General features: G+C 40.5%; 1 protein-coding gene across 1 annotated transcript in view; it reads left to right on the top strand.

Annotated features, from left to right (window-relative positions):
* The window catches only part of gro (TLE family member transcriptional corepressor groucho), a 79,732-nt gene that overhangs the window by 34,416 nt on the left and 33,641 nt on the right, over window positions 1–11,675 (top strand). The window contains exon 5 of the mRNA XM_018508823.1: window positions 6,214–6,258. Coding sequence (XP_018364325.1) covers window positions 6,214–6,258 — 45 coding nt within the window. The remainder of the gene's footprint in view (window positions 1–6,213; window positions 6,259–11,675) is intronic.

The following is an 11,675-nucleotide window of genomic DNA, read 5'->3' as shown; positions in this document are numbered from 1 at the left end:
GGCCGTGGCAAGAGGGGGTGGAGTGATAGAAGTAGCGAGGAAGAGAGAAGCAAGACTCGTTTCGAGGGTAAAGGGAGCGAGGTAGAGATAGACGAGAGAGAAAGAGGGGGCGAATTACAGAGACAGAGAGAGAAATTGATGTCGAGGGTTTGTCAACCACTGACAAGTATTATATACGTGCAAGCCGGAGACGCGCGCGGACGAGGGTGAGGAGCGTTGGTGTGCGCCGCGCCGGCATGGCACACAGAGCGCACAGAGCACACGGAGCACACAGAGAGAGTTATACGTACACCACGCTGCGCCAGCCGTGTCTCTGATATTCTAATTCCACCCTCGTGTATTCCGACCGCCTCTCCTCCTACCATCTCTTCCCGCCGTCGCCACCACCGCCACCGCTGCCACGCGCGCGCAACTTCATCCTTCGCGATTTTCATTAGGGTAACGCGCCGCGTAAATCCGCGCGCTGCTTCAATTTTTCCCTCCTTCCACCCTCCGACCAGCCGCTCCTCCTCCCACTCCTTCTCTTCACTCTTTTGTCCGCCCCGTCTTACGGATCATCGCCTTTCTATGTCATTACGATATCTTTCCTTTCTCTCCTCGACGAGATACCGCCAATCATGTCACGTTTCCAGAGATTTCATATATACTTGTACTTGATTTATTTGTATTTTATAAAAGTGAATCGGTGACTTTTCGGTGATACAATATACCCTTACAACTGACGTAATCGTAGGCGAACATTTATTGTTTTTCAACAATGATACACTGATTCACTTTTAGAGAGTAGATGTTCGGTGCATTTAAATTGTATTTATGAATTTAGTTTACAAATATATCTTATTTAAAAGGCGTAGAATATATTTGTGAATCGAAATCGCATTGTGGATTTACAAAAATTTCATCTTCATCTTTATTCGCCATTTGATCTTCCTTTACTTATGACTTATCTTTTTATTCTGCAGATTTGAAAATGTGTTTTCGGAAAATGATATTTTATACTGAAAATTACATAGCAGAGAGACGGGATCAACTCAACTTTTTCTCGCAAATACATTATTTTCTCTTCGCTTCATCTTTCATAACATGTTTGTTTGTCGCTCTAATTTACATTCTGCGAAACTTATCCTTCATTTATTCGTAAAAACTAGAAAAACGAGGAAAAATGTTAGGTCATTGTGTAAAGTGTCTCTTCGATCGCGACGAAAATAATCTCGCAAAATCTGACATGCTCCAATTATTATACGAATCTTGATCCGCATTCCTCGAATTGATAATCATCTTCCGTCCGATTGCTCTCGCAGGAGTTTCATATTTTTATCGTGATAGATTGCAGTGCATCGTCGGAGAATTAATTCTTCGGAATGTAGTTTCGAAATAATCCCCTCGATGAATACCGTCGTTTCCTAACTCCTATACATTTTTACGGCAAGAATAGGCAGAGGCTGTTACGTATCGTCAAAAACAGTCGGAGGTATAAGCGGAAAGCTCCGAATCCCCGGGCCGTCAGAAAATTAATTTGATTTCCGATACGCGAATGTAATGATCGAGCGAGCGCTGGAAAAAGAGAAAGAAAATTCGATGGTATGGATGAGGGACAAAAAAGCGGGGAATAGAACGAAAAAAACCTTATCGAAAACGGGCCCGAGGTCGTTGCGCATCTCCGACCTGCCCGCGAACGAGAAGACTTTCCAATTATCTATGTTTTTTCTCCGCCGCGTTTTTTCGCGCTGCAACAAATTAAACGTAACCCACATCCCTGGGGCACGCTTCTCGATTACTCTTTGTTTTCCTCCTGTTTCCACGGTTCGCCGTTTGCTTTCCACCCCTCGACTGTGCGCGCGCGCACACGCGGCTATACCTGCATGGCAGATTGCATTTCTATCCTCTTGCGCTACGTTGTCCTTCTCTCAAAAAAATTTTTTTTCATCAACACTAGCAAAATTCTGCCCCGTCACGCTTCGACTGTCACGGGGTTTCGGTCAACAATATTTGTTCCTTTACGCGTAGAAAATATCTTTACACAAAGCGAGTTTTAGTTGAAATATCACTTCTACACGTCATATTTTATATCAATACCATCTCTTATCGAATAAGTTAATACACTATTTTTAATTTTACATACGCCAAATATAAATTTTCTATTATTAAAAAAAGTTTTCGTTGTAACTTATTAAATTGTAATCGAAAATTGAGCAAGATTCTGATTGCATTCTGCAAGTTGTCTTCCTTGTCTTAATCATTTATAGGAAATGTTTTCAAAAATATAAAATGAATGTAGTTGGCAGAGAAAGTTTCACTTTGCGATTCGCGAATACATCGGTTCGCATGACTCACAGCGGCTTATTAATTATCCGTTAATTATCCGCGGGCGCAGCGTGTAAATTTTCGCGAGGTGAGAGTCAAGAGAGTGGATGCGAGCGAAAAAGGAAAATGGAAATAGGGAGAGAGGCGAGAGATTGAATCGAAGTACTACTAGAAAGAGTATAAAGAGAGGGAGGAGAGAAGAGAGAGAGAGAGAGAGAGAGAGAGAAGAAAGAGGAGGAAAAGGGATAAAATGAGGGAAAATGTCGAGAGAGCGACAAATGAGGTCGTCCAATCATCCTATCAAAGGCTCGCTACTAAAAGATCCATATCGAGTAATCGGAGGGGGCGAAATTATCGGTACAACTCCTATTATTGGGTTCCCAGGCACGTGAAAATAGAAAATGAGAGACGGACAGATGAGATCGATATCCACAGAACACACATACACACTCTCTCTTTCTCTCTCTCTGCCATCGTTGGGAGTTTTCTCGTTATTTGATTACCGACTTACGTCGATATCTTGCCTCCGGCCATCCAAGTCGAACTTCACAATCGCGCAAAGCATCCGCGACGCGAGCAAACGCTGACAAATCGTGTGACTGATTTCAAAGCGAACTTTCTTACTCTACGTATGGTCACGCAAAAGTCAAAAGCAGAGATCGAGAATGAAAAGGTAGTGCACGAGGAGATAAGTGATAAAGAATAGAAAAAAAAAAGAGAGTGAACAATAGGGAAGGCTCTTATTGTACATGCTAGTCCGACAGATAAATTATGATCGCTCTTTACTTAGCGTGGCAGTAATCACGACGCGCACTTTTTCGTTGGCTACGAGGAGAGAGAGCTTCGAGGAAATGTATTATCGAGTCTCTGTGCTTGTGTCGCGCGATACGATCGCCAAGTTGAATCAACGTGCACCGCCGTAGGACAAAGCGCGCCGGGATCGTCGGGCAAAGGAGGAAGGCTCCGCGCGTGCCTTGCCCCAAGTTCGCCAGGCGTAGTTATCGACTGCATTATTAAGTCGGTATATTTCCGTGGCCGATGTTATCGATCTCTGAGCCTGAGTATCTCCCAGCCTGGCCTGACGTGTGTATTGCACTTTGCCTCCCTCTGCCTCTCCCCTTCTCTCTCTCTCTCTATCTTTCTCTCGGCAAACCGCCTCCCCCGAAGCCATTCGTTTCCGAACGAGAGCGGCTAAAGGCGGACACGCGCGCGGCGCTAAGCGACAGCCACTAGCCAATTTACGATCGCGCAAGCGCATCTACCGAACTGCATCCTACGTTCGGATGCAGTTTACTGAGACGCATGTACGTGCTGAATCGAACGGCTACTACTATTGCGGGCCCCTTTTGGTCTCGCCCTCGCCCGCAGAAATTCGCCCACGAGAATGCCGACGGCGTGAGAAGATCGCGCCGGCCGATCCATCGATCGCTCCGAGCGATTCGATATGTCTCGAGAATTCCGCACTTTGACGTATGTTCTGTTTTAAGTTGGGAAAAATGCCACCCTCAGCTTTTATCATTAAAATTGTATCTCCTTAAGGGGGAGTATAGAAATGTACTTAAGGAGATAAAAAAGCAGGTGTCAAATTCATCATGAAATTGAGAAGATACGATAATTGTGAGAAAAAATATTCTGGTTGCACCAACAAGTACAAACAAAACGAATTCTGATCATGTGAATCAGAATTCTGAATATCGTATTTGAATATCTAGTTACCTCGACTGTGTTTGATAGATTTAACTACAAGTATCTGATTTGTACCTTTCGGGTTGAATCTACAAGAATTTCAATTAATGCAATATAAGACTTTTCTTTCCAGTATTACAAACGTAACTTTTCTTCTTTATTTACATTTAATCTCAAGATTGTAACTTTATAAGGCTCGCTCTGCGAATAATGCATTTCTGGACAAATGTTTGATAGTCGTATTACAGCTGGCTAATTTATGATCATGCTCGTATGCATACAAATCATTTTAGCAATCATCAATCTGGTGCAAATATGGATGATTCTATGATTCTGAACTTTGAAACGCAATGATTTTCCATATTATATTACATGTCTCTTGTATCTAAATCGTGTGCCGTTTAATAATAGTTTAACCGTATAGTACTTATACTTGGACTCCTCCCTCCACACATCACATACACACAACACACCCACACACACACACGCGCGCGTGCGCGGGCATTTATACATACCAATATACATATGTAGACAGACACACAAGTGCAAACTCGTGTAGGCAAAACGTACAAACAGACCTCATAGCAAATTCATTTTTAAATTGATATTTAATGATACAAAGGACAATTGATTCAAATTGATTTTTAATAACATCTTATTTTCGTCAAAAATTATAAAAACGGTTTATTGTGTATCCTGCGCCACAGGGCTATGTTCGGCTATTGGGATATTTACCTTATGTTCAACTAAAATGTATTAAAAAATTCCATTTTTTTTTATTTGATTTTTATTGAATAGCATTTTTTTGTTTTATTTTTATCAACTAAAGTTAGTTTGACATACATTAATTCCTTATAAGATTTGCACCTCAAATATAAATATACTGTATATAATTTTGTTTCCCCAAAATCAAACCATGACTTTGAAATATGTTATTAAAAAGATCAATTTTTAATTGTTCAAATCTTATACTTTTTTATATTTATAATAGTTTATTTAATAGCAATAATCAATAATTTTTAAAAAGAAAGATAACGCGGCGCTATTATCAAAGTGAGTATCGTATTTTGCTAGAAAAATATTATTATCCTCTTATACATTTGTCATATTTCGTCGTCAGATATTCACTAAGAAAGTTCAAGAAATAAGACGAAAATACAGAATTTTGAGATTTTGTTGTAAAATTTTCACATGACACACGGATGCCCATTGGACGTTCAAAAGATGCCCTGAACTTTCCAGATGGGCGCCCATTTCATTACCGCAAATAGGTCCCCATGGATACCCGAAGGGCATCCAATAAATGTACCAATGATCGCCCATTTGACGTCAAATGGGCGTCCATCCGAAAAATTCAGAGCGTCCTTTGGATGTTCAATGGATATCCATGTGTTGTGTGGTAAGTATATTCCATGGATGCCCGAAAGATGTCCAATGGATGCATAAATGACCGTCCATTTAACGCCTATTGGGCGCCCATTTTGGGGACACAAAATGAAAATACTTTGGGCACGTTTTCGAATCTCTTCAGATTTCATCAGCGCTCATTATTTTCTTCTTCGACGCCCATCAACGTCCATTGGACATCTATTTGACGTCCGTGCGACATCCATTACTGATTAGAATAGGGATCAAATATGAAGTAAAATTTTTTGCGGATTTTGAAAATTATAACTATTTTCTATTGCAAATTTCCAAAATCTGTAAAAAGTATAAAAATAATATACAGATATATATATATATATTTTTATACTTTTTGCAGATTTTGGAAATTAACTCTATACTGCAATGGAAAGTAATTACAATTTCTAAAATCTGAAAAAAAAGAAAATTCTGCTGTGTCATAGAAAAAGATACATGGGTATTTTTATTTTTTTCCAAAAGTATATTATTTAAGTATAATGTTTAAACTTAATTATTTAATAGAATTAATTTTGCAATCTTTTCCATGCTACCCTTAAAAGTTAAATGCAACGCGTATCTTATAGTGGTATCCTCTAAAATCTAAATGATCTATTCTAACTATTTTAAACATAGGGAGAGAACAAAATGTGATACTTTATAGCAGATTAAATAAAATATAATAAATAAAATTACTTGTAAAAGTATAGAAGTAATACATATGTAACAAGTAAAGACAAGACTGCACAAGGAAAATTTCTTATAAGTATTTCATATCTGAAAGACATTTTATGCGAACTGAAAGATACGTTTTTGTTACAGTATTACGAGATGTCATACGGCCTCAACGTTGAAATGCACAAACAGGTAAGTTTTCCATTCCTCTTTTAACTAATGATTAATTCTTTTGATCCACCGATTTAAGGTCAGGACCAGTATTACCGTCCAGTGTAGCATTGAAAATTAACTAAATTCAACTAGATAAACTAGTATTGTATAGAGAATTGGTAGCTAAAACATGTAGAAGAGATAGTGATCCCTTTTCGAATATATTCTTAGAATGTATTCCATGCAATTGTATTCTTTAAACATTGCACATAATTAGATCGTAAGATCGAGCAATGTAATCTTTAAGTAGCGCGTGACGCGAAGTTAATCAAGATCACGTTTAACTCGGCTGCTAATTGTAAGTATCCGAGTAGCCCTTCGTTAATTGAGCCCGGGGTCAGTGAATCGTCGGAATCGGCCGCGGTCGCAAATGAGGGGTGCGCGTTTAGGCCGGGAAATCGTGTAATTTCTGCTAATCAGGGGAAACTGCGGCGGGGCAGTCCCCTCTGTCAGCAATTTTCTTAAAAGCGGCTACGGTATAGCCCCTCGTCGGTACGCGGTCATGCTCGAAAGTGGGGCTTCCGAACTCCAAACAACCCTCCCGCCGCCGTCCCACGAGCGGTACAACGAGCTGATATTCATTAGCATTAGCGGCCGATCATTTCTCACCCTCGTACCTCGAGGCGGCGCTTAATGGGCCGAGGCGCGGGGGAACTATACGTTCTCTCTCGGGCTCGGGTAGTTATAGGGCGTAACACGGCGCTAGAATCACCGCGGAATTGTTTCCGGCGAATAATGCACGAGAAATCAGAACGTCTTTTAAAGAAAAGGAAAAAAAAAAAACAAACAATCGACGCTATTTCAAACGGTTCTCGCAGATCTCGCGATCCGAACTACGAGAGAGGTGTCTTTTAAAATTAGAATAAGGTCATCGAACTTGATTTATTAATAACGAAGACTGCAAACGTCTACGTGTCATCTCGAATTCAATTAGCTAAGGGTTTTGCTTTTGATTAAATGGCTTATCTCGGAAAGATAATGTATCAAGTAATTAAATAAATTTTCATTCCTTCTTTTACGTAGACTAATGTAAGTTTGCTAAATCGTATATATTGAGGCATCTAAAAATACATTCTTCGACATACGTCATTTTTTCTCTCGTCGACGACGATAAAACTTCTGAAGTATGAAAAGTTTATCGGCTTTTTAATTAACTGTACGTGATAATATCGCGCCGATGTCATGCGATAAAACTTCTGAGATACTCGTTTCGTATAATTTGTAAATTTGTCGGATAATAATATACGCCAGATGTTAAAATAAAAATCGAAAAAGTAAGACCACTACTCGAGATCGCTGGAAAATCAAGTCAGGACACCGCGACTGCACAAATTGCAGCGGAGATAATGTAACACAGCGAACTCGCTTCTCTGACGCTAATTGGAAGAGAAATGAAAAGTTATCGGTTCTTGGCGGCTCTCTAATTAACCGTGATAATATCGCGCCGATGCCATGCGCTCGTGAACGCGCGATTAAATCTCTTTTGCCAGCTTATTCACATTAATTGCTATCTTCCAAGCGTATTAGACAATGATTTTGCGATGTACAAAATCAGTTAGTGTGATATCTTGAAAGAAATTAACTTGATAAATTTATAAATTCACAAGTGGCCCGCAAAATACAAACATAAAATATAAAGAACATAGCCACGCGCAAGGTGTTTTTTGCGAATATATTTCAAATTCTTGCGTTACAAATAAAAATTATAAAAATATAATTTTTATCTGTACGCTCTTTATATTTTATGTTGATTTGATAATTTTTTCAAATTTTGTTATAATCGTTTAGAAGTAACGCTTTATTATTAATTGATGTTCCGTTCTCCGGTTTCTTCATCTGCTATCAACAACCTAATGAGCATCTCAAAAATGTATTTATATACTTTCGGGGATGTCGCACGTCGCGTCAGTATCAAAATCCACCCTCGCTCGGCAAAAAAATAAATAAATCAAGTTCCCTTTAGTCAATCCCCGCCACTTAGCAGGCTTTCGCGTCGCGGTTTTCTCGCTCCTTTTCAATTTGAGCCCCCGAATGAAAACAATCTTCCCCTACAAGGTTAGATCCTTCTGTATCTCTGCCTCGCTCTTTTCCCCGTTTCGCCACCCCTTTCGTTTTTACCCTTTTCGCTCTCCCTCGTTCCTCGCCCAGCACTCTCCTCCTCTCTCGCGTTCCCTTTCCCTGCCTTTGATTTTCCATCGCATTTTCCCCACCCTGTGTTCTTCTCCATCCTGTAAGCCTCTCCCTGCCCGTCGCTTCCAGAATGCTAGCCATCCCTCGCATCTGCGACCCTCGTATCTCCTGCCACAGCTCGAAGTCGACATTTGCCTCTCACCCACCCTACCGCAGCCACCACTTTACCACTCTCTACTCGACTAACTCGAATTTGTTGGCGATGTCCCAGTTCTTGTAGGTACGATTACTTCTCTCGCTTCATCTGTTTCCTCATCCCCAATAGCAGTCTTGAGTTTTCTCCCTTTGGTCAGCCTCACTCACGAACATTGGCTTACTCGCGCGCGCGTTCGATTTAATTGCATGATATAGATTGCGACCGATCGCTCGTCGGAATATTCGTCTCTTAACTCCCGCGGTGACGAAATAACGTTTTTCGCGACACTTTCGAAGTTTCGACGTCACTCTACATGAATACCGTTTATTATGAAGAATCTTGGAAAAATTTAGTAGAAAATTTAGTAGAGAAATCGCTGAAAATTTAATTTAAAATTGTATTAAATAATATATATAAGAATAAAATAACGCCTCGAAACGAAAATTAAGGTGTTAAGTTACTAAAATTTATTATTAAGGAGATGCCGGCGTCGTCTCGGACAAAAATATTATTTTTGTTAATTATTAATTACTTCATATTTTATAGCTTCATAAAATTAAAATTTTTTTGCCGCAATTAAAGTAATATATCTATGGCTCTGATATACCTTGTGTCTAAAGCAGATAAAAAATCAAGAAATCACAAATCTCATTATTCACTTTTATCTCAACCAATGTTATCAATAAGTATATTAAAATATTTACTTCGTGGAAAAGTTATGCAGATTATGTAATAATCGAAATAAAGACAGAGCTAGATATAAAATAAAGAAACGAATACGTGCGAACCAGTTGAATTAAGTTTAGAACCCCAAACAAATATATTTTAGTATACGACAAATTGTGTACATTGATATGGTAGTATATAGTGATGTGAGCATTTAATCAGTAAAATAACAATCCTGTCAAAGTTTAGCCGTCCACGCCAGCATCTTAAATATACAAGATTTATTTAGCCATCTTCGGTTATAAATTAATGCAATAAATTAATACATAACGACACGCAAAAATTTAGATACATTGAAAGCACTAATAACGAAAATCAAGGTACATCGATCCATATAAATCTCAAAGACATCTTTATTATATGATGTCTGAAAGACATCTTAATGACGTCTTCGGGACGTCTTATGTTCGCATTTTGAACATATTGTTCTCTGGAGGAGTTTCACAGTCTGTAATTTAAACTTTCAGTTGATGCCGATGTATAAATGGTAAAAATCAAAGTAAATTCTTCGTTGCCGTGAGAGAGTGACTCTTGGAAAGATTTATGAATCACTTAAAAGTAAGAAATATTTAATCAAAATTATACCTTTTCAAATTTTCGAATTAATACGATATCGTTCGTTAATATGTGATAAAGCTTTTTATCAGACGTCCTATTGGATTCTTGCGTCCCATCGAATTTCATCGTATACGAGTTTCTCCGGAAAACGAGATTTGCAGCGATAGAGAAAAATGGGCGGCTCGCAAAAAGCGGCCGCGACTACGCAAAAGAAAAGCGCGAAAGAGAAAGGGTGGAATAAACTGGGCGAATCAGAGCGACGGCGAGGACGAGACAGAAGAGCTAAAAACTCATCGCGACGCGACTGGTCGCGCGTTACGTTCTCGCTCTATTCATCCCATCGAGTCGTACGTACATACGTACATACATTCGACTGCCGGTATATCTGTCCGATAACGCTTATCGCTTAATTGAAAGGGACGTCCTTCGGTGCGACGCGACGGCCGCCTGCTCGTTGCCCCGCTCGATTAAGCCGCGATCCACCGCGGTAATATGTCGCGGATACATTACGCGCACGCGATCACGAAATGGGTCATTACCGAGTCTTCGGATAGCCGAGGAAATTTGAATTAACCACGAAATCCCAAGGAAATGAGGTAACAAATTAGTTGCATTCATTTTGATATTTTAATATCGCATCATTAGTTCGCATCAAGCTGCGCGGGAGCCTTTAATTAAAAACTTGTCGCAAGAGATTATAAGGCCCCGGTTTCACAATTCGCGGTTAACTCTTTAACCGAGGTCCAACTTACTCTTTCTCAAAGAGATGAGAGAGGTAAGCTGAACCTTTCGGTTAAAGAGCTGACCGCGAAACCAGACCTAAGAAAAGAGAGAAGACAAATTTTTATTTTCATTTATTCGTAACCAATTAAATTTATTAGATATTCTTCGTTTTTTTGTCAACTGTTCTGTATTAAAATTATGCCCGCGAACACAAAGAATCGAATGGCAATAACTTTCGCGTTATCCTAGAAGAGAATCAAGCCGCGCTCAAAAGTTATTACGAATCACATCGTCTCTAAGATAGGAATCCTTCGAGCGGAAATATCGAATTGAAGACGGCGGTTCTCTCTCGAAAAAGCGCGCATCTCTTTGGAAGAATATTGCCGCGGCGTTGTTGGCGTTGTTCGTCAATACAAGAGTAACTACCATTTCCCCATCGCGGGTTCGCTCGGCGTCCGATAAAAAATGTGCAGGCTGACCAATTGCGTATAACTCACCCTGCCTTTCCAGTTCTTCCTGCCTTCATGCATATATACGTCTATCTATCCGGGCTCTCTGTCTTCTGCTCTCTCTGGTCATCTCTCCCTCTCACCTTCGTTCTTTATCCTTTTTTTTTTTCGAATTCTCTTACTCCGTCTCTCTTTCGGTGCGCGCAACCCCTCTCGCTCCGTCTCCCACGGGTTCTCTTTCGGCGGTCGGGGGTCGCTTTTCCAGGGTTCTCTCGTTCGTACACACGTGTAGCGTGCGAACGCGCGAGCGGACGGACGAGCAAGCGCGCGAGCGAGCGGACGAGAGAGAGAGAGAGAGAGAACGCGCGTATACACACTCGCACTCGCAATCGTACTCGCACTCGCTTGCGCTTGCTCGCACGAACACCTATGCCGCGCGCGCATACACCCTCCTAGGGGTCGTGTATTCGAGTTCTTTTATTTTGCCCTGTGGAGGTAGCAGAGGGTTGAGTCGAGCGAGAGAGCGGAGAGAGCGCGAGGGCTGGGGGCGATGACATCGATTTTTTACCCGTTGCTAATCTCAATGTTACCTCCACCTCTTTCTCCTCCTCCTG

This window comes from Trachymyrmex cornetzi, unplaced genomic scaffold (genome assembly GCF_001594075.2).
Source record: "Trachymyrmex cornetzi isolate Tcor2-1 unplaced genomic scaffold, Tcor1.1 scaffold11, whole genome shotgun sequence".
NCBI lineage: Eukaryota > Metazoa > Arthropoda > Insecta > Hymenoptera > Formicidae > Trachymyrmex > Trachymyrmex cornetzi.
Note: the sequence above shows the minus strand (reverse complement) of the source record. Positions and strands in the feature narration are given on the sequence as shown.